Source organism: Drosophila biarmipes, chromosome X (genome assembly GCF_025231255.1).
Source record: "Drosophila biarmipes strain raj3 chromosome X, RU_DBia_V1.1, whole genome shotgun sequence".
Lineage (NCBI taxonomy): Eukaryota > Metazoa > Arthropoda > Insecta > Diptera > Drosophilidae > Drosophila > Drosophila biarmipes.
In genome coordinates this window covers 4,197,171-4,221,001 of record NC_066611.1, presented here as the reverse complement: position 1 = coordinate 4,221,001, position 23,831 = coordinate 4,197,171, and the positions used below count along the sequence as shown (strand labels likewise).

Here is a 23,831-nt window from a genome sequence, read left to right as displayed (position 1 = left end):
ACAACAAACAACACATGTGCTGGCAAAAAATCAGCAGTAAATTCTGTTCTATTTGCTGATTAATAATTTTTATTTTTAAAGAATAGTTGTCTCCTAACCCCAGCTCAAAACAAAGATTCGCTTTCAGCTCTTGAGTGTCTCACAAAAGCTGTGGTCTTAAACAGTTTTAGGGCTTTCCTTTGGTTTTTATTTGTTGCCCAAAGTCGCCCAAATACTTTCCATTTATTTTCGGGGAATGCAGAGACAAACGCTCCCTCTCGGCGCCCCTCATAATTTCCAAGCATTTTCGGGCATTTAATTTCACTTCCATGAACAATAAAAAAGAACAGCAGAATACCAGAAAAAAGTAAAATTAATTTCTGTATAGAAACCTTTTTTAAACCCAAAAAAAGCATAAAATAAGATTTGTCATCACTTTGTGGTTGCCTTTGTGCATGTTTGTTTTCATAGTTTTTGTGGACTTTATTTTTCGACTGTGTTTCTTTATGATAATTGTTATTTGTGTTGAAATGTTTGTTCATTTTTGTTGGCTGCACATGCCGGCTTATGAAATCACATGAACTTTTGCACAGGGCTGTCTTGGTTCAGGGTTTTTTCGGCCGATCAAATTCCTTCGAGAGGTCTACGAAGCCGGAATTCTAGACAAAAATGCCCAGCTCGCAAATAAAGTGACATTTTTATGTTTACGATTCAGCAGCACAGGAACCAAGCCCATAAATTTCTTCTAATTTCGTAAATTCGAAATTCCTGGAATTGGGAATCGTTTGACCTGGGACGGAGTTCCCTCATCCACATCCATTACAATGCAGGTCTCCTCAAGGCAGAGATAAAGGAGGGTGTGGCGGCGAATATCTGTCTATATATATAAATAGTATGGGTATAATAGAAAGGGGCTTTGTTGTAGTTCTGTTTGAAGTACATATTTAAGTGGCATTTAGCATGAAATTGCGATTCCTTTGTCTGCTGCTTGGGTTTGTTTTGTGACTTGAAAAGGAAGCTTTCATTTAACGCTTTCTACGCAGGTACAGTGGGCTCTTGGGAATAAGGTTCAAGAAGAAAAAATATTATATTATATTCTTAAGAATATTGTAAAATAAAATAAATATTTTTAAATTTATTTCTTATTTTCAAGATAAACCGTTTACCATTTTTACTTAAATACTCATTTTAAACAGCTTTTTAAAGCACGTGGAAAAAATATGTTAATGCCAAAAATTGGTATTTCCGTGTGCCAATAAAAAATTTGTTTATCTTGCTAATTTCCCAATAACTTATCACTGTTCTTCACTGTACCTTTGGTTCTGTGTCATGCGACACACATAAATATAAATCTCGCTTAAGCCTTTTCTTTGTGCGTGTGTGGTGTGTCGTCTCTTTTTTCAATTCCGCAAACAATAAATTATATTGTTTTTGGATACCCCGGCGATGAGGTGAATAAGAATAACAAGAAGCCTTTCTTCATCTTGCATTTCTCCTCTCAATCTTTGCTTTTGTTTGCCCAGCAGAAGAATAAAGATAATAAGAACAGTCTGAAAAGAAATCCCCAAGCGGCATCCAGTTACCAACTACAGTAAGCACTCGCTTTTGAATGAAAGGCTTGTGCTTTTGACAGCCTATTTTTCATAAGATTTTTCAGAGTTATCAAAAAGTCGTCAAGCTAAACAAATAGTTGAAGAATGTAATTAAACCATACATAGAATAGATTATAAACACCAACTAATAAATTAATTTAGAGTTGTGTTTTCGGTTCTATCGATATATCCTATCGATAAATCTGTTCACTTCAGAGCTTAAATTTTCCAGTCCGCACTGTACACCTTTCTCACTGCTTTGTTGTTCGGTTTTTCCTTTGTGGTTTTGGGAGGGGACCCGGTTGATGGGATTACTTTACCTTTTTCACTTGATTGATTGGATGATTGATTGACTGATTGAGTGAAGTTGCAGCTACATCTCTGAGTTGTATCTCCAGCTGGTTTGCCTTGAAATAAATGCGTTTCCGTCGTTTCTTTCTCCCCATTTCAGTTTAGAGTCGCTGTCTCGGCCTTTTCTTCTTCATCACCGGTTGCTGTCTCACTTTCACTCGGTTGACTATCTCGCTCTGGCCCGGCTTTTGCATAACCGCGATTGAACAAGCTTTTGTAATGAACTCTGACCCGCTGGCTCCCCTCCCACTTTCGTCGCCCCTCCAAACATGTTGATGGCATTGCGGAAATTCACACACATTAAATATAACCAAAAAAGATACAAAAAAGACGCAGGCCAAAGCGAAAACAACAATTTGAGCTTGCGCAACATCCGATCGGTTTATTGTTGTCTTGTTCAGTTTTAACTTTTCTTGTTTTTTGACTAAAGAGGAAGAAGTGACCCGAGCCAAGCCGCTTAGACACTTACAATTGGGAGCGCCTTGTGCTCTTCTAGATACTTTTTGCTAGCCTCTCTGGGTCAGGTTTTTGTTTTTACTTCGATTTGTTTCGTTGGCGCTCAATGACTTGGCTAAAGAACTGGGGGAAAACACAAGATAAGTGCTCTAAATGGGACAAATAATGATGAATCACCAGATCACGTTGCTAATGGGATTAGTTGGGGAATAATTACGCATCAGCTGGATTCTTCACAAACGAGGCTTATAAGCCTACCAAGTGATTAAGATGGTGGCTTTAATGGTGTGGGATTACAAGTATGCACAGATAAATACCTCACAGGAATCAGTATTCAGCTTACGTGTCTTGTCTATCGCTTAATTTCTGTCGCGTTTCCCAGAACAGAACCAGCTTGGCACATTCCCCCTGGACGCTTTCCCATTAGGCAAATAGTTTCTGCCGCCGAAAACATATCCATGGCAATCCACAATCCAGGATCCTTTTAAAATTCAGAGCAAGCAGATGCATAAATAAACGTCAGAGGCATTCGCTCAAAAATGTCAGGGGTTTGGCTTGCCCGGCTCGGCTTGGTTCTCGGGCTCGGTTCGGCTTGGTTTTGGTTTAGTTTTGGTCCTACCCATTCTCCAGTTCCCATTCCCATTGCTTCCCTGCCCTCGACGATGCGATTCCTCTCACGTTTCCCTCGCGCACTGCGTGTCAAATCAAAGTGCGACTTGAGTGCGGCTCCCCAAAGATTTCCCTGCAGCCCGTCCCCTGGTAATCCCATCCATGCGGGGGCCCCACCCCCAACACACGACAACAGCGACCACGCACAGTGGAACCTACCTAATTGAAACATTTTACTGTTTATCATTGTTGGTACTTCCGAATTGAAACCTATGTTTCATAAGTTAAGCATGCGTAACTCGCTTTGTTATTGGTATCCAGAACAGACATTGAGACATAACAAAAATAATAAATCTAAAATATCTCTTTCAAAATGTAATGTTAAATGTATTTAATTTACATGTATAAAAATTTTTGAAAGATTTATTTTCTTTAAGATTTTAAAGCCCTATAAATGAATCCTAAATTGTAAGGGCAGTGATCACTGTAGTACAGTAACCACACAACCGCAACAACAACAGCAGCTAGTCACGAGCCGCCGACTCTAAGCCGCTTGTAATTGATCGTGTCTTTGACATTAGAAAAACATTTTTCTCCCCGCCCCGCCCCCCATTTTCAAGCCCTCCTCCTACGCCCCGCCCCATTTTCCCCCTGCTTTCCCATGTCTTCTTGTTGTTGTTGCTGTTGCATGAAAATGTAACGCAAGCACGAGACATCGCCATCCGCCGGCCAACTGGTGCACGGTGGCTAATAAAGCGCACGCAGCCACAGTAAATCCACTTAGCGGTGGGTGGTGGGGCGCAGGGTCGGTGGTGCTTCAGTGGGTGGGCGTGGTGGAGCGGCGAAGCGGCGGAGAAACAGAAAGGAAGCCGCACAAATGGTCCAAAAGATTCAGAGAGTGTCAAATGAAATGAGACGTGTCCGGAGCAACAGGCTGGGCAGAAAGGCAGGGGAAAATGAGGGACCAAGACCGTAAACTCACTAATAAATAGTGCCGGCACAATAAAATAAAGTTATACTATCACCTCTAGCAATATCATATTTAGTTTTAAGCATTTTAAGTTCATTACCATTGGAAATCATTTGGAAGCTCACAGGTTGTGCAACAAGAATGCACACTGTATGCGTGGGAGGTGAAAAAAAAATAGGGAGGGAGCCATGACTAATTTGCATTTCCCATAAAAGTCTCGCCAATGCTCAATAAAAAAGAATCAGAGTTTGTCTGTTTAATTTAATGGAACATTTATGAAATCGAATGGTTTTGATCAGGTTTTTAATTATGTATAAACAAAAGGCGACTATATGATATTAGGGGACTTGAGCTTTCAAATACTTAAGCCATGCTATTTTACAATGACCATTAGTTCTACTTGGCTAACCACTTGTTCAACGATACCTTAGTTTTGCTTATGGAGCATTAAGTTGGAGTTCTTATCGAGAGAGAAACATGTAACCTAGTTAGTTACACACATCGCTGTTCCAATTTAGTGCCTACCCCAAAAATAACCCACAAAAATGCGTCGGTAATCTGAAACTAATTTTCTTTTCCATTTTATCTACTTGCAGGTGAGATAACAGCTAGTTAATTGAAATGGAAGCGGGTGGGGTACGAACAGGTATGCCGCATGGATGACCCACTTGAACGAGCATTTATTTCCACTGACAAATGAAATGCAAGCACCTAGCTGACACATGCCATGGGTGCAGTGAGTCGTAGTTGAGTTGTAGTCGCGGTTCCAGAATGCAGAGATTCTGCTTGTGTGTGCACACACAGAAATATGTAGGCACTAAACTAAACTAGGCAGGGCCTGCTGGAGCGGAGTCTTGCCCCGACGCCATAGCCACAGCCCGTATCTTATCAGCCCCCACCAATCGATGCATGTTGCAAGCCCAACAGCCCCAAAAAATAACGAAAATCAACCAAATACCTACAAACACAAGGGGGCGACAGCAAACACGATTGAAGCAAATGGGACGCGGGGAAGCCAAACAAATGCCAAAACTAATAAATTATTTATGTCTTGGGAAGAGGCACGGAAGACCAAAACAACAAAACGAGCAGAGACAACATATTCAGAACACACGGATGTGTTCTAAAGATTAGGGCAAAGTTGAGAACCTTAGGAGTTTTATTAGGTCGGCCGTAACAGTTCCCTAGGAAACTTCTAAGATATTTAAAAAAACAAAAATGATTTCTCCGTTTTTAAATCGAAACGGATTTTTTTATTAGTTCCATAATCTTTAACGGTCTGTCTACTGTAAATTACACATTTTTTACACAGTGCACCAGCACGCCACACGATTTTAGCGGCCGTTGGCTGAAGGTAGTTTAATAGTTGGACGCCTAGGTGGCGCCTTTAAGTTCCAAGCTAACTTTTTTATGATCTTTAACGTTTATTGAAATATTTTAACAAGCCATAGCCATATTTATTTATACAAAAGAAGCTTTGTTGCACAATAAATTTGTATAGTGGAAGATAAATAGAATAAGTATTTTAAACTCTTTAAGGCACAGTTTTAGAGCCACTGCATGATCTTATCCAGCAGGGGTCGCCCCTGATTGGAAACCTGGAACCTAGATGGCTCCACTTAATCAATGGTCGCCTTTAGATTTAGAATGAAGTCTAAATAATAGTAAATCAAAGCAAAAGAGAGTGCGACCTTGAGGTCACCGAAGCGCAGCAAACACAGCATATCGCCCACATGCCCACCAATATATTTTCGACCGCAGGCGTGAGCTACAGAACAAAACAAAGCCGAAAGAATCGAAACGGAACGGAAAACAAATCAAAACACTCGACAAGCCATCGAAAATTGGGTGAAATGGTGAACGAACCTAACCATTTTTTCGGGTGCATCTGTGTGCGTTTGTGTCTATTGTTTTAACACACACTCAAACACTAAACCCAAATGCTGAGACAATGGACCAGTCGAGCAACTTGGCTCTAAGCACGCGAAACTGTGAAAAAGTTTAAAAACGAGACCAGCTGCTTGAAAACAGCTGAGAAGGTTTTCAATAACGAAACCACCAACTTTTCAGCTACAGAGAAAAAAACACGAATACAGATTGATTACAAATAGTGGGCCTTTTTGTGGGTTTAACCAGAAGCCTAGGGAGTTCTTACGCGGAACTACAGCTGGCTAGACATGAGCACTTTTCAGATGTTTGCCCGTATTCTTGACTGTTTATTACAAGCATTTAAGAACCCATAGTGATTTTATCAGAACTTCAATTTTAATTACACATTTTTATTAATTTTATTTCTTTTTGAAGTCAAAAGAAAGTGACAAGTAGTGCTAAAAAAGAAATGCAGAATTTGAATGTTTTCCGTGTGCCTCGTTACATATTTTCCCACCCCCCCTGCGGCTTATTGCTCATTAGTTATTGTGTGCTCGCGTTTTGGCTGATGACAAAGCTTTTTTGTTTGTTATTTCTTTAAGCCGAACGGAAGTTTGGGTGCTTCAGGTTTTACAGCCACTGGCCGAACAATGGGGATTTGTAAATGAATGAATGAAAAGCCGCTGAACGGCGAAGATCTAATTGCCGAAGAAAGGAAACTTGGTTTGATTGATGACTCACCGATGGAGTGACGGAGTGATTGAGTGGCTGCCAGCGAGGAAACCTGTGCGAAATGAATTAATTAAATGCAATCAGAACCTGATGAGCTTCAGCTCACACACGAACTCAACCAGTGACCACTCGCTCTTTCTCTTTTTATGCGGATACATAATAATAGCGCTGATAGTACCAACAAATTGGGTACAGTGGTGTCTAGGGAGCGAGCACAATATTTATGGGAAAATGCATTCCATTTGATATGAAAATAAAGATGGGAAAATATAGAATTTGCCACAATTAAAATTTTTTAAAATAAAAAAAGATACTTTATATAGTTATTAAATCCCTCAGATTTTGTATCTGAACCATGACTGTACTCATAAGTCTGCCCAACAAATTGAGTTTATTTATTTTTCGTTATTTTTTCTGCTGTTTCGTTTCTCTCATTAATTATGCGAACGTTGCCGAGTTTTCCTCCGCTTTTGCAGTTGTTGTTCGTGGAAAAAGGAAGCTTTCCAGTTCGTTTGGCTTCATAGCGCGAGAATTTCAGCTGAAAACGGAAAAATGCCTAGCAAACTAACAATTGCAAATGCACTCGAAGGCCGGCGGGCCATTGTTGTTCTCTTTGTTTCTGGTGGTGAGGTGCTGCTGGCTGTTTTGGCCCCAGCATAAGTGGAAAAAGGAAACAGCTAATGATGATGATTACCTCCCGACCATCGTCATTATCAGGCGTCGCCGACATCGTCGTCAATCGTTCTTGGCATTTTGTGTCTAGTTTGCCTTCCTGCCCGCCACAGCCAGAACATCGCCCAACAATGCCAACGACGTCCTGGCGTCACATTCTGCGCTTCACTACCCCGTGTTCCACCCCACCCAGGCAGATCCCCGGGATCTCCTGCCCACTCCACGCAAATTTGCCTTCAGTGCCGCCCAGGAAGCGTCGGGTATATGGGTTATTCGGTCGCATTACCACCCTCTACTTATTCCCGAATTTCGTTTTTTAATAAAAGATTTAATGGGCAATCCGATTTAGGTGCACAATAATTAACAGATAAATAGTATCTCATTGGTTCTTTCGTAAATTCCCTTTAACAGCTGCGTTCCTTTGTGTGATATGCATATTTACATTGTTATATATTATATATAGATCCATTTTTATTACTTTTTTTTGATTTTGTAAATATTCTCTGTATGAAATAGGGTATTAAAAATTCGTCTTATCCGCATTCTAGGCACTTGTTGCTGCTTCTAATTTTGCTGTTGTTGTTGTACTGGTTGCATCCCCTTTTCCTGCTGCATTTTTTTGTTTTTGCGCATTTGAGTTTGCGTTCCGCTTGACAAAGTTCTACGCAGTGTTTGTTGTTGCTATCTTCGCCCGGTGGTCATTTGCCAACAGTTTGGGAGCCACTGACGCCGCCTGCACTTGCCGAGCGCAGGTGGGGAAGAGAGCACGTTCTCTTAGTGCACTACAAAAAATTGTATCACAATATGTACAAATTTGACCAGCATTTCGTAGAGAAAGATTTGGTATTATAATTTTCTGTATGTCAATAGTTTTATGCAAACGGAACGCGAATTCTTCAGATCTTTCAATTAAATTATTTAAGAAACTTAAGTTAAGAAAGATTTAAACTTGGTATTCTATTTTTATGAGTGTTAATAATTTCATTAAGACGTAATGCGAATTCTTTAAATCCATTACTTAAGGTATTTCGGGAACTTAGGTAAATTTACTAGGAATTTTTCAGTTCAGTTGATATGTTTTTACCACCTTTGTAGTTAAAACCCGAATTCTTCAGAATAGCTGATTCTACCACAAATTGTTTCTTTCTTTTATTTATTTTCTGTTTTCAAGGCAATTGTAAGTTATGTACAACATATATTTTTGTAAAATTTCCCCCTTTTTTTCAGATTCGTACATATATTAGTAATAAAATTTCTAATAGACTGAGTTTTTTGCCAGTGCATCCTGCTCTCACTGGCTCACTCACCTGCGATCGCCCGCTCTCCCTCTCTTTCTCTCCGGCGGCTGCGACTGGTGTTTTGTTTTTGTGACCGGGCCGTCGCCGCACTCACTTCACTTCGCTTCAGCAATGCGTCGTCGTCGGACGTCGCCGTCGCCGGGTCGTCGGTACCTCAATTGTTTAGCGCAATGGTTTTAACGGTTCGAATTAGAGTGCAAAATAAGATAGTTCAACAAAATAAAACAAACGATAAATTCGTATTTTTTGTGTGTTTGTTCAAGTGCCAAAAAGTGAAAACTCGGCAATGCCACAGTTTTGAGACCATTGTGCTTTAGTTAAGGCAGCAGGAATTTAGGGTTTATCTGTGGCTGCTATCTGACCGAGAGCGAGATACACATCCAAACACGACAAAAAACAGTTGAGATTAAATTGCAGATAACGCAAAAGCCTCTTATTTAATTATGCCAGAGGTGCAAACACTTGTTGTTAGGGGTGATTCTGCTTATAAAGGTTTTCTTGTGCTCAGTTTCCCATGACGATCAAGGAGATGCAGGAAATGTCTTCACATGCACACGAATACACTCGGGAAAATTACACCCAATAGACAAACTATTCCTTTACGTTGTATGGGATTTAAAATTATAATATTTCTATAAATTCTTCACAAAGAAAGTTCAAGATTTCCATTCTTTATAAACGTTTAAGGCAGATATTTTTCAATATTCTCAATAGTATATTCTTCAATATTATTCAATATTCAATAATGGAATTCCTGAAAATTCTCGAAACCTCTCCAAATGCCAGTACTGAAAAGGCACCTGTACTTGGAAGCCGATCAAGAGTGGGAATCTTCCCACCATATGGTTTATGTTCCCCTTCCTGCTGCATTTGTTTTTGTAACCTTTCGGTGGCTTCTTTTGGGGATCGGATCCTTTGACCTTTTCATTTGTCTCTCTCCCGCCTTCGTCGTTTCCCCGACCTTTACGACGGCTAATAAATCCATTTGGGTTTCCAATTTCGGTTGGTTTTACAGCGGGTAATTAGAAGCAGACATTCCCACATTTTTACGGCTGTGATGGCGATGGAATTTTCTTTAGGATAGGGTTTCCCAAAAAAGTTGCATCCTCGGATTATGTTTAATGGGGATTATTGCATTACTCAACCACTTTTTTCCGTTTTATTTGGATTGCTTCAAAGACATTCTCATCATGAGTTAAGGTTTGAGGTAAACTCTAAAATTGGAAATACCTTCGGCCATTACCACTAATTGAAATTCTTTTCTTTGAATCATTGTGTGGGATTGAGTACCTGCCGTACCATAAGAGAAGTTCTTGGCACCATTGCAACTTCAACTTGAATATCCTTGTCTACTTTTTCGACGCTTGTTGTAATCCTTTTTAAAAGGCATTCTACTCAAATGCAAGTTTCATAAACTCAATTTTGAACCAGTTTTATTGAATCTACAATCAGTGCAGCGTTTTCCCTTCAGATATACCCTCGTAGTATTGAATTCAAGTTGAGACAGTTCTTTTTAAGATAGCATATCCCGAGTTCCAGGAAGCGATTTGAAATGCGTTTAATTTTCCATATCACCATTTGCAACTGAAGCCTTGAGAACTGAATACAGCCTTGATTGCAGCGACTTTCACTTGGCAGGAATGCCGCCCAGAACAAGAATGCGCCTCCGAATGGGAACGAGAACTGAAACTGAGGCCAAAACTCGGCGGCGGAGCAGGTTGGAAGCCCGGGAAGCAGGGGCGTGGCCGGGGCCAAGCGAAGGGGGTGGTTCCACCAGTTGCAGTTGCCGCTTGAGTTGAGCTTGTGGTTGGCCTTCACTGACTTTGGCATCGATTGGGTGGGTTTGACCCACTAGAATGGCTCCACATGAGCATGGTGTGTGTATGCCATGGCGTTTTCTGCGTGCCTTCGATTCTTGGCGTTAATCTTATCGTTCCGCACAGATAAAATAACTTTCGGGTTACGGTTGTGCTTTCGATTTGATAAAATATTTTGGAACTCGCTGTGTTCCTTTCTACTTTTCGGCTCCGAGGGTTTTTCCAAACGTTCGATTTCGGCAATCTAAGCAGGGAAGGTCGTAAACCTATTTTAGGGGTACCCTGGGTGGGGTTGTAGATGGTAATCTTGCTTCTGTGATCACCTAATTATGCGATTTTCGTTTCAAGTGGTGACTTCCCGTGCATATATGCTTTAGTATTGGAATACAGCCTTTTCTAGGGATTATGGTAATGGATTGTGGTGATTTTGTTGGTTCTTAACCGGCAGATAGATATTATTTTGATGAAAAACTGTTTAGAATCTACATCTTTTGTTAGTAATACGAATATAAAAAGTACATAAATTAATGGTCCGAAATACATCGATTTGTAACATTACGTTCGTCCGTATTTCTCCAAAAATAAAATGACACCAGCTAAGAGCAGCAAGAGCGCCGACAGCAACACAAAGCGTAATACCAATAAATCGCTGGCTGTTGGCCATCAAACAAAACGAATCAAAACAATCGAAATGCACAGTTAAAAGCCGGCTCTGCCTGATTAACTGTTTGGCTGGCTCTTTCCACCTTGCTTTTGTTTTTCGTTGCCAAGTGTCACCAAAGTGGCTTAAAACAAAAATAAATAAACACAAACTTGTTGGTTGCAGACGACAGTGAGTGAAAGTGACAGTGAACTCCATTGACCTGAAACGAATACGAAATACGAGCACGTGTTGGCCCTGTCTCTTTCACCCGTGTATCTGCCTCTTTCTTGCATCATGTGCCCGTCTCTTTCGCAGCCTTATCACTGCCATTTTTGGTAACTAAGTGTAACCAAGATATTAAATATTAATGTGCAATGGGAGTTGGTGAAGCTTGCTTACCTTATGGGTTTCAAGACATTAAGATCAGCCTTTATTTGGTCTTCAAAGCACTGAGAAAAAAGGAATAAACTTTGGGAGGTCTTTTTATAAAGGCTAAACGTACTTAAATGCCGATTAAAGTAAGTTGAGTTAATTTTTAGGGCTAGCAACACTCATTGCAAAAATATCTTTCTGATATTTTCTGCCAGTGCACCGGCTGCTTTTACTTTTCGCCCAAACTTCCGTACTTCCTCTGCCTTTTCACGTGCAATTAAGCAAAAGTCGCAGCCGTTTAAATCAATTAAAATCTGTGTTACTCAATCACTACTCACTCGCCCAAAAGCCTCCCTTTTCCCTCGCCGGAGGTTCAGTCAACTCTGTGGAGCCGAGAAGCGAACCGGTTGGGCTTTTTTTTATTTTTCTCCTCGACCACCGCCCCCTTTAAATATCTTTTTTTCGGCAATGGCAATTACGAGTTAAAGTTTGTAAGCGGCTTTTGTTGTTCACCATTCGTCTGGGCTCACTGTAGTTCATGTCGACGACGCTCCACTTTATAGATGGGCAGGAAAAGATGAAAGTTTTCCCCTGCTCAACAAGCAATTAATATTAATACGTAACAAACGAAAAAACGAAGAGACGTAAAAAACAGCGCTTAAGTAAACAATTTTGAAGAGTACATAAAGCGTCACATTATACGACAGTTACTCAAAGTTTTCCCTTGTGCATTTCTCAATTTGTCCAGATGTCAAACGGCTAATGCGGATAAGGTTACGCTGGAGGAGTAGGGCCCTATCTACTCCGAGGCCCGGGGCCCTGACTCACAGGCTCTCCATTTGTGGAGCTAGCGGGTGGGGTAGTAATTTGCTTACCTATCAGCGGAAATGTGAGCCAAGCGCATGTTTGTGAAATATAATTTGTGATTCAACCACGTACTTACACAAGTATTAGGAGGATTGATATGCCATACGCATGAGCAGGGGGAATCGGATGTAACTGCCAGTTTTCGCACTTCAAAGATTAGCAGAAGCTAGTTTTTAGAAAATAGTATCTCCTGTTTAATGCCTTGCAATACCTAACATGCTAATCATAAAAAATAATATTTGTAGCCTGAAATTAAACAGTTCACTTATTAGAACCTGTCCTAGAATGCCTCCTTCCTCGACAAAAAAGCCTTCTTTTTGCATGTGTCGTTCTCGAACCATTGATCTTGGCCAAAGCGTCGCATAATTACCTGGGCAGCAATTAAGCAGAAAGGGGAGGAGGTAAGAGCTGGGAAGAAACGACAAAAGCAAAAGTTGATGAGCCGCCACATAGTGGTGGGTTTCGTTTCCCCCCGGATTTTCATAACACGCACGATGGGTGTTAAAGGTTCAAGCTCATTTCTTGTCGGGTTTTTCTTCTTTCGGTAATTATGGAAGGCTTTCTTTGGCCATCAACCTGGAATAGAGTGGGGTCTGCGGCGGGGCCTGTGTCACTTTTGCTGACTTTTCTTTTTGTTCGGCCATTGTGAAATATTTTCCCGCGGGCCAGCGACCTCCGCACATGGGAAAAACGCTGGATGCCGCCCACTCAATGCCACGGCACACTATCTCACATCATATCGTATCACAGCGCAGCGCAGCGATTGATAATAATTAGAGTGCTTAATGTGATTGGGAAAGCCCATTCGAATGGCGGCTGGCCATTAGAAAGCGTTGCAATTGACATTAATAGCCTTAAATGGCGGCGACTGCATTTCACCTTCCTCACTGGCTTTTCCCGACAGCTTTTCAGCTGTTTTCCGTTTGGGAAGGAGCATCTGTTTCAGTCTTTTCACTTCCATTTAGCCCGACTGACCCTCAATTGCCCTTGCCACCCTCGGCCACATGTTTTTTCAGCCGGAGATCGGTGTAAAATGGAAAACAGACTCGATTCTCGATTCAATTATTTGCTAATTGCTTGTGTAAATGCCCTCCATGATGATACACTATTTCGCTTTCTTTGTGCTAATCATATGCAAATCAGCTACCTGCTAAAAGGTGCTGCCTCTCTCCTTTCACTCGCTTTCTGGGCTCTTGAAAGCTCTAGTTGAGCGGGAGAAATGTGTAATTGCTCATCTGGGCTTACACAAGCGCCATATGGTTTAGTGTTTATCTGGGGGCTGTAATTGTGGGAAGTCTGCACCTTACGCAGACTTACTACAGATTTTGGTTAGTTTTTGGGACTGCAAGATACTGCCTTTGCACTTGAAGTAGCTGCAACCTATAATCCTAAGTCATTTCTTGGAAAATTCTTTCACGGTGAATTTGCCCGTTATTCGGTGCGGCGCTAACAATAATGTTTTTTAAATCAACAATGGAGTGCCACGCCCCGAGGGTCCGCCTCTTTGTAGCTGCACTTAGCTGTAGTTATTTCTGGGTTTTTTGCATACATTTTTCCACTCTTTTCCGAGATTTCTGCCTTTTGCTACACTTCATTACGGTCTTTTCCTCTGATTTTTCCCGCCCTTTGCTGCACGGCATGCATAATGACAACGTGTAATTTGGCCTTTCTTTTCTCCCCTGCACATTTCTGGCACGTTTGTGAGGCACTCGCATTTATCCCCCGGCCATCCTGGGCCACCTCCTCCTCCGCCGCCGCCGCCGCCGCCGCCGCCGCCGCCGCCTCCAATGCCGTTTCCAGGTCCCCCCGCCCCGTTGGGAGCGGGACCTCACGGCATCTCGTGGGTTGTTAAGGCCTGATTGCGAATTATGGCCAACTCTTTCAGAAAACTGAGTGCTGAAAACCGAACTCTGAAAACTCTGGCGGAAAGCTCCCCTCGGCAGCCCACAAAATGGGGCGGGGGCCGGGACTTGCATGTCTCGGGGGCGTGGCCGCCTCACAAAACTTTATATGATCGCATTTTATGCTAATTTACGAGTACTTCTCTCTTTTCAATTAATTTCTTCCCAAGGGAGTGGCAGCGCCGATTCCATTATACGTACTGCAAGTGATATGCATATGATATATGTGGTCGGGGCGATGATCATCAGCGTCGTAACGCCATTTCTATGCAGGTAGCGTCTCTGTGCTCATAGTCGCGGCCAAGAAGGGATTTGCTAATTGATAATGCAAATAAGTGCGTGATTCGTAATCGAAATGTACTGTGTACTAAGTAAATATGCTGGCACTCACAAGTAAATAGGAAAATAATTGAAATTTAAATAATTTTATATTGCATATTGGTCAAGCGTGATCAAGCTATAATTCACTTCATTTCATAAAACTCTCAATGTTAATGAATGAATGTATATATTCCTAACGGTGGGCTTTATAATTTTGTAGTCCTCTTAGCTACTCAATTTCATTAGAAGCAGAAATAAGTACGCTTTTACTGACTCCAGTACACTTTTAATTAGGCAAACGAAGGCATGGATAAATCAATCAATGAATGCTTCGGTGAATGAATGAACTCGTTTCCCACAATGAACGCTTCCAGTTGAATGGAATTGCTAATGAATGAGACAAGCCGGTGAATTTCCAACCCCCTGACCTTCCAATGAGCGTGCGAATACCTATTCGTGTATAATTCCAGAAGCGCATAAAGAAATGAAACCCTTTGTTTTATCTTAAATTAAAAGAACAAAAAGTTTTTTTTTAACTTTTTGCTGTGTAGGTAGAACCAGTGGATTGCGCGGGTACCAAAAATTTGCTTAATTTCTGCACTCGACTTGCGTTTTATTTTCGTCTTAAGCAAATATTGGCTCGGCCTGGAAAAATGTTTATGCGAACTCCGGGCTCTATATAAACATGCGTATGTGTGTGTGTGTTTTGAAAGTATCTGTATCTGAGTCTCAAGCTTTTTTCCGTGCTAAGGAGACTGCCTTTTGCCGAGTCTAACATTTCTAGTAGGCAAATAAATCGCATTTGTGAGCGGGGACGGTGGACATGGGAGATACATCTTGTCATGCTTCAGCGCGTTGTTGGCGCTTCAAAAGCAGACCATTGTTGTTGTTGGTATCGCATGTATTACAGGTGTGTCCCACCATCCATCTCCCTTGCTCCCACGGCACTCGCGGGCCGCTCAGGTGCATAGTCAAAGCGAATTTGTGTGCGAAATGAGTTCAACCTGCCGTCGTGGCTGCCACTGCCTTTTGCTGTTGCAACTGTCCGTTGTCAGTTGATTTATCTATATCTTAATGCACTATATATATAATATGGAAAAGTATAAAAAATGCCTGGGCACGAACAGAGGGGCGCGTATGCAAAGGGGAACTAAGGTGCTAGCCGTGCAAGCTGGAAAATTGCCTGGGAAAGGCCTTTGCCAGCCGAGACTCTCAGAACCGAGAAACGAGTTTGAAAAATAAGTGTAAACCCAAATGAGAAATGGGTTTATATTTTTGGTGAAGCGGCTTGTTGTCTCCAAAACGGAAACTTAACCCTTAACTTCCACTCTTGAATTTTTTGCCAGCCTAAATAAACGTATGTGCCTTGGCTTCGATTTCTAATTTGATAAGTGCGTTTGTTTATCATTGTGACCTGGCTTCTACTGCTTTTGTTGACTTGGGCTTGGATTTCTCATTGTTTGTTTACCCAAGATACCCGCTGATTTCTTGTATCTGCTGGCTGAAGTATTTCGAAAATTCCCTTTCGTAGAAGATAGCTCCATTCACTTTTCATGGCGCCTTTCCCTTTATCGTGCCGAGAAATACTCGTACCTATGACTGCTGCCAATGTCGCAGACTTGGGTTCTGTTTTCGAGTTTCGAGTGTGCCGAAGATAGCATTTCCGTGTGCCCCGATAAGGCGGCCAATTCACACTGCACTTTGATAGCGCTTTTGATTGAGGTGGCTCTCAGCAGTTGCCGCATTGCATCACCGATAAGAGCCAAGAGCCAGCCAAGAACAATAACAATTATAATAACAATGACACACAGTGACTAAGCGTTGAATCACGATTAACAAATACCTTCCATTCGAATGCCACACAGCGGTGAAATGTTCCTCAAGTTACCATTGATCGGCAGTGACAAAGAAAGGCCAACGAAAAGCGAACAGTGAAACGCGGAAAATAAATCGATACAGAGTGAAAACAATATTAATCAAATCAGCGGATACCAAAGATCGCGCTCGCATCGCCATGTTCGACGTGCCGCCAAAGTGTCCGGCGCTGGCCAACAAGCTGGGCGGTCTTTTCGGGTGGCGCCACACCTACAAGGTGGCCGCCAAGCACGAGGGGATTCCGCACGGGCAGCTCCACAAGTCCTACTCCCTCACGCTGCCCAAGCGCCCGCCCTCGCCCTCGGCCTACTCGTGTGTGAAGGTAAAGACGCGATGATATCCTTATGGAATGCCCCTAGTAAATGACGACTATCCACAAATCCAAAAAAATAACTCACTGAGATAAAAAGCCTTAAAAATAATACAAATATAAAGAGCAGATATTAAGAACATTTACCATTTAAAAGAAATGAGGGTAAAATATGAAGATTTAATAGGGGTAAATATTTATGGATTATAGAGTAGATAAAATATAGAATATAGAAATCCTTCTTAGTATTTTCTGATAGTTTCTGTTTAAAATTGCCTATAAAATTTTAAATAGATTATTTTTTATCTTTTTTTTTTAAAGTCCTCTAAAACTTTTGTAATTTTTGATAAGGTAAAAATATGCCAATAATTTGATTACCCATTTTGAAGATACGTTTTTCTACGTGCCGATGTATGCACATGACAAATCCAAACACAATCTCTTTCGGCATTCCTCCAGCTCGGTACGTCACTTGTTAGCCCCGCGACCACGCCCACACTGCGTTTTCAATCTTTTTATGATAAATGAGAACGAGATCGTGTTGTCTGCTCGCTGCCGCATAATTTCCATTGACAAATGACCATAAAGAAATATAATCAATGAGGCACAGTGGTATGAAAACGGCAAGCAGGTGGAAATAAAATAGAAAAATGTATCAAAAAATCATTAGGATTAAAAAGATTGATTTTGTCTAAAGCTGAAAAATAAAAGTAAATGATTAGGAACAACATGAGATGTCTCAAAACCTAATGAAGCTCTACCCACTGTGTCCCGACTGCATTTTTGCCGCTCCATTCCCCGCATCGAATCGCGGTTCGGAATCCCAAAAATCGCTGCTGCATCCGACGGATAGAATACCTGAATGCGCGCTCTTTGACCCACAAATACAAACAAACACTCCGCTCAAACCATGTGGGGAAACCGCCAAACACAAAGGCGAGCCGTAGAGAGAAGCACAGAAAAAGACGCGAAAATAGCCGAAATTATTGCGCCAAGTTGACGTTTCGTTCGACGTTCCAGTTCTGCAGCTCGTCGCAGTCGCTGAGCCTCCAACGCTTTTGACTGGTTTCCAGCCGTGATGCAATTGTTTTGTTTCCCATGCACTCGAAAAAATATAGTACAGATTATTTTCTCAAATTCCTTTGAGATATTCAAATGATATTTACCTATTGTTACTGGTGAAGAAGTGAAGAAAACTAACTTTACCCTTAAAATACACATTTTAAGACTTAAACTAATGCTAGAAATAGAATTTTAAAATAATGTTGGCAAAGAGCTCAGCAAGTTACTTAAGATTAAATAATAATTTATTAGAATTATGGGTATCATAAAATTGTTAAGGAACTTAAACAGCAATACTTTAACTTTTGGAAGGTTTAATTTTTTACGATAGGAAAATATTTAACATGTATGTAGGAACATATTATAGAATGGAAATACTTAATATTTAAAATAAATATTTTCTCTGAGTGCCCTTGTTGCTGCTGGCCGGCATTTGGCATTTGTTGTGGAATCCATCGGAATGCCAAAAGCAACACCGCCAGCTCCTTGGCTCAGCTCGACGAGAAGATTGCAATTTGGGGCGCTGGAGGTCGTCGTGGTCTGGCTTATTAGGCGTCGCTCAGGGAGTTCAAGTTGAGCCCACGTGAGCCGAGATTCGGATGGATGGACGGTCGGAGTGACTCTGACTCAACACGTAAAGCGGTTGCTCCATGCGGAAGCACAGATGTGCAAGATGGTGCAAATGGGATGTGAGAAGTGAATCCGCGAGACGATGCCTCCCATTGCCTCTTCCAGATTGAAGACTGAAGATTGGAGATCGGAGATTGGGGATTTTGGGGGAGGGCTTGGATGTTGGGAAAGACTTCCGCGACTTCCATGGCCCCCAGTCTAATGGGAGTAACAGATGGAAGAGCTGCACGTCTCGGTCTTTTCTTCTTTACTGGAGAGTACAGTACAACCTCCCTACCGTGCACTTATAAATAACGGGGTGTTGAAGAGTATAGTTTTAATGATATGCACCATTTCTTTTGTACTTAGTTATCAATTCAAAGCCATAAAACTAATATAAACATTTCGTTTTTGTCATTTGCAGCCCGATTCCTGGGTGACCGTGACGCACCTGCAGACACAATCGGGCATCCTCGATCCGGACGACTGCGTGCGCGATGTGGCCGACGACAGGGAGCAGATATTGGCCCACTTCGAGGACCCAGGACCGGATCCGGGAGTTCCGCAGGGAGGCGGCGACGGGGCGTCGGGCAGTTCGTCCGTCGGCACCGGCTCGCCGGACATCTTCCGTGATCCCACCAACACGGAGGCGCCCACTTGTCCCAGGGATCTGTCCACGCCGCACATCGAGGTAACCAGCACCACATCGGGCCCGATGGCTGGACTGGGAGTGGGACTGATGGTGCGCCGCAGCAGTGATCCCAATCTGCTGGCCTCCCTGAAGGCGGAGGGCAGTAACAAACGCTGGTCGGCGGCGGCTCCCCATTACGCAGGCGGGGACTCCCCGGAGCGCCTGCTGCTGGACAAGGCCGGTGGCCAGCTGTCGCCCCAGTGGGAGGAGGACGACGATCCCAGTCAGCAGCTGAAGGAACAGCTGCTGCACCAACAGCAGCCTCATGCAACCAATGGCGCAGGAGGCTCCTCCGGCAACCATCAGCCATTCGCTCGCTCCGGTCGCTTGTCCATGCAGTTTCTGGGCGATGGCAATGGCTACAAGTGGATGGAGGCGGCCGAGAAGCTGCAGAATCAGCCGGCAGTCCAGCAGACATACCAGCAAGGTGGTCATCATTCCGGCCACAGCCAAAATGGTGCCTACTCCAGCAAGTCCCTGCCCAGGGAGAGCAAGCGAAAGGAGCCACTGGGCCAGGCGTACGAGTCCATCCGGGAGAAGGATGGCGAGATGCTGCTGATCATCAACGAGTACGGCAGTCCGCTGGGCCTCACTGCTCTGCCGGACAAGGAGCACGGTGGAGGCCTGCTGGTGCAACACGTGGAGCCGGGCAGTCGTGCCGAAAGGGGCCGGCTGCGTCGCGACGATCGCATCCTGGAGATCAATGGCATTAAGCTGATCGGGCTCACCGAGTCGCAGGTCCAGGAGCAACTGAGGCGGGCCTTGGAGAGCTCGGAACTGAGGGTTCGAGTGCTGCGCGGCGATCGCAACCGCCGCCAGCAGCGCGACTCCAAGGTGGCCGAGATGGTGGAGGTGGCCACGGTGTCACCCACCCGCAAGCCACACGCTGCCCCCGTCGGCACCTCCCTGCAGGTGGCCAATACCCGTAAGCTGGGCAGGAAGATCGAAATTCTGCTCAAGAAGGGACCCAACGGCCTGGGCTTCTCGGTCACAACACGCGATAACCCCGCCGGCGGGCATTGCCCCATCTACATCAAGAACATCCTGCCACGCGGAGCTGCCATCGAGGATGGGCGTCTGAAGCCCGGGGATCGTTTGCTGGAAGTTGATGGCACTCCTATGACAGGCAAAACGCAAACGGATGTGGTGGCCATTTTGAGGGGCATGCCAGCGGGAGCCACCGTAAGGATAGTGGTCTCCCGGCAGCAGGAGCTGGCTGAGCAGGCTGACCAGCCGGCGGAGAAGAGCGCCGGCGTGGCGGTGGCTGCACCAGCTGCTCCACCTGCGGCCGCTGCTTCAGCGCCTCCCATTCCGGTCCAGAAGTCCAGCAGTGCCCGATCTCTGTTCACACACCAGCAGCAGTCGCAGCTCAACGAATCTCAGCACTTTATCGATGCGGGCAGCGAGTCGGCGGCTTCGAATGTAAGTTGAATCAGAAACCTAAGAGGATTTTGAGCTTGGCTAATATATCTTTTCTTAAACCCACAGGACAGCCTGCCGCCCAGCAGCAATAGCTGGCACTCCCGCGAGGAGCTGACCCTCCACATTCCCGTTCACGACACCGAGAAGGCTGGCTTGGGGGTCAGTGTGAAGGGCAAAACGTGCTCGAATCTGAACGCTTCTGGATCAAGTGCCTCCAGCAGCAGCAATGGACTGATGAAGCACGACGGCGACTTGGGCATATTCGTGAAGAATGTGATCCATGGCGGAGCGGCCTCACGCGATGGTCGCCTGCGGATGAACGACCAGCTGCTGAGCGTAAATGGAGTCTCGCTGCGTGGCCAAAACAACGCCGAGGCCATGGAGACACTGCGTCGGGCGATGGTCAACACGCCCGGCAAACACCCTGGCACCATAACCCTGCTGGTGGGCCGCAAGATTCTGCGCTCGGCCAGCTCTAGTGACATCCTGGACCACAGCAACAGCCACAGTCACAGCCATAGCAACAGTAGCGGCGGCAGCAATTCGAACGGAAGCGGCAATAACAACAACAGCAGCTCGAATGCCAGCGACAATTCCGGAGCCACGGTCATCTACCTGAGTCCGGAGAAGCGCGAGCAGCGCTGCAATGGCGGCGGAAGTGGAGGAAGTGCCGGCAATGAGATGAACAGGTGGGTAATCGGTTAGACTAGTCAATACTTGAAGAGGAGATTAACCAAATGCATTGTCTTACAGATGGAGCAACCCCGTTTTGGATCGCCTAACCGGTGGCATTTGCTCATCGAACTCAGCGCAGCCATCCTCACAGCAGCCATCGCACCAGCAACAGCAGCAGCAGCCACATTCCTCCCAGCAGCAACAGCAGCAGCGCCGCCTGCCTGCCGCGCCCATTTGCAGCAGTGCAGCTCTGAGGAACGAGAGCTACTACATGGCCACCAACGACAACTGGTCGCCGGCACAGCTGCACCTGCTCACTGGCCATGGCAACACGGCGCTGCTGATCGAGGACGACGCCGAGCCCATGTCACCGTAAGTCTGCTAACTGGATATCTCCGAAATACATTTACTAAACCATACGAAATCTTCGCTTCAGAACTCTGCCGGCGCGTCCGCACGATGGGCAGCACTGCAACGCGAGCAGTGCCAATCCATCGCAGGTCGCCGGCATTCAGGGGCCATCCGCCAATTCCGTGGTGGTGCCGGGCACACCGTCGACGTCCAGCAACTTCGATGCCACCTACTCGTCGCAGTTGAGCTTGGAGACCAACTCGGGGGTGGAGCATTTCTCGCGCGACGCCCTGGGACGCCGCAGCATCTCGGAGAAGCACCATGCGGCGCTAGATGCCCGTGAGACAGGAACCTACCAGCGGAACAAGAAGTTGCGCGAGGAGCGGGAGCGCGAGCGTCGCATCCAGCTGACCAAGTCGGCTGTGTACGGTGGCTCCATTGAATCCCTCACGGCTCGCATAGCCAGTGCTAATGCCCAGTTCTCGGGCTATAAACATGCCAAGACTGCATCCAGCATCGAGCAGAGGGAGACGCAGCAGCAACTGGCGGCCGCCGAGGCGGAGGCCAGGGATCAGCTGGGCGATCTGGGCCCATCGCTGGGCATGAAGAAGTCCTCGTCGCTGGAGTCGCTGCAGACGATGGTGCAGGAGCTGCAGATGTCGGACGAGCCGCGTGGCCATCAGGCGCTGCGTGCGCCACGTGGGCGTGGCAGGGAGGACAGTCTGCGGGCCGCGGTGGTCAGCGAACCGGATGCCAGCAGTGAGTTTGAAAACTACATTTGTATCTGTTCAATATAATTATGATTTTGTGCCTATCTTTAGAGCCCCGCAAGACCTGGCTTTTGGAGGACGGTGATCATGAGGGTGGCTTTGCCTCGCAGCGCAACGGACCCTTCCAGAGCTCCCTGAACGATGGCAAACATGGCAGCAAGTCGTCGCGGGCCAAGAAGCCCAGCATCCTGCGCGGCATCGGACACATGTTCCGCTTCGGCAAGAATCGCAAGGATGGCGTGGTGCCGGTGGACAACTACGCGGTGACCATTTCGCCACCCACTTCGGTGGTGTCATCGCCGCAGGTGCAGCAGCAGCAACAGCAGCAGTTGCAGCAACACCAGCAGCAACAGCAGCAGCAGATACCCGCCGCTGCGTTGGCAGCGCTGGAGAGGAACGGCAAGCCGCCGGCGTATCAGCCGCCGCCCCCTCTGCCCGCTCCCAATGGCGTTGGCAGCAATGGCATCCACCAGAACGACATCTTCAACCATCGCTATCAGCATTACGCCAACTACGAGGACCTGCACCAGCAGCATCAGCAGCACCAGATTAGGTGAGAGCGGGCCCGCATGCCTTGCATCCTTTCATTTTGCCGGTGTCGGGGCTCTAACGAGTTTCCTTGGTTTAACCAACTTTGTTAGTCATTTAACACCACATTTGTACATATGTGTCGTATCTCTCTTTCTCGCCCCTTTTTTCTCTCTCTGTTCCGCGTGTCCGTGTATCTATGTTGTTGTCTATGTGTTAACCACCCACCCACACACGCACACGCACACTCACCCACACACACACACCATAACAATTACACTGGTAAAAATAATTAACGAAGCAGTGGAGACGAGTCCGCCACATCCATTTCGGAAACGCTCTCGGAGTCAACGCTCGAGTGCATGCGACAGCAGGTCATCCGGCAGCGCATCAAGGTCGAGGCGGAAAGGTAACCCACCCACCCACTCACACCGAACCCCCACCCACAACCACACCACTCATACAGATACCCCTGTGCAGGCCGCCTTTTGGTAATGGGTTAGGAGCATGAGTATATGAAGGATTCTAAACTAACAAATATTCAAAATTTTTAACAATAATGCACTTAATAATTTGATTATGATACTTAGAAGGTAAACTGCCAAGATCCCAGTAACTATTACCAAAAGTCTTCTTAGTTGAAGTTAAAGTGTTGTTTCCATCCCCCAAGTTGTAGAATAAAGATGTAGAAGGTGTAGAAAATTACTTTGCCAATATATTTGCCCAGCCCTTTATTATTTTTTTCGTTAATTTATTATTATTCAGGGGTGTTACAGAAACCGTCGTCGGTTTTGGGAATTTTGGTTTGGAAATCAACCACAAAATCTATATTTTTTTAAAGCATACTATTTGGTTGGTTTTTATTTAATTATTTTTTAAGCCTTTTTCTGTGACTGTGAGATTTGCTTTTCGAGGGAATTTGCTTGGAAGAGATTTCTGTGACACCCCTGGCTAAAACATTATTATTAGTTAAAACATTAAATATAAGTATTAGGGAACCGGCCAATTGCACTGCACCTCATCGCTAAATCAAAAGAGTTTTGGCTGCTTTCTCGTAATGCTTTTTGAAATTGTATTTTGCCTACGAAC

At 44.8% G+C, this 23,831-nt stretch overlaps 1 protein-coding gene across 4 annotated transcripts in view; it reads left to right on the top strand.

The window, feature by feature from the left end:
* LOC108033066 (partitioning defective 3 homolog) overlaps window positions 1-23,831 on the top strand; it is a 37,518-nt gene that overhangs the window by 11,832 nt on the left and 1,855 nt on the right. Inside the window, exons 1-8 of one of the 4 annotated variants that reach the window (XM_017107227.3) lie at window positions 8,620-8,710; window positions 16,315-16,646; window positions 18,730-20,418; window positions 20,485-21,107; window positions 21,172-21,465; window positions 21,530-22,203; window positions 22,266-22,767; window positions 23,047-23,151. In XM_017107227.3, the coding sequence (XP_016962716.1) occupies window positions 16,464-16,646; window positions 18,730-20,418; window positions 20,485-21,107; window positions 21,172-21,465; window positions 21,530-22,203; window positions 22,266-22,767; window positions 23,047-23,151 (4,070 nt within the window). In that variant the 5' untranslated portion in view covers window positions 8,620-8,710; window positions 16,315-16,463. Of the gene's footprint in view, window positions 1-8,619; window positions 8,711-16,314; window positions 16,647-18,729; window positions 20,419-20,484; window positions 21,108-21,171; window positions 21,466-21,529; window positions 22,204-22,265; window positions 22,768-23,046; window positions 23,152-23,831 lie in introns of those variants that run through there. The other 3 variants (XM_017107229.3, XM_017107228.3, XM_017107230.3) reach the window with 3 other exon arrangements.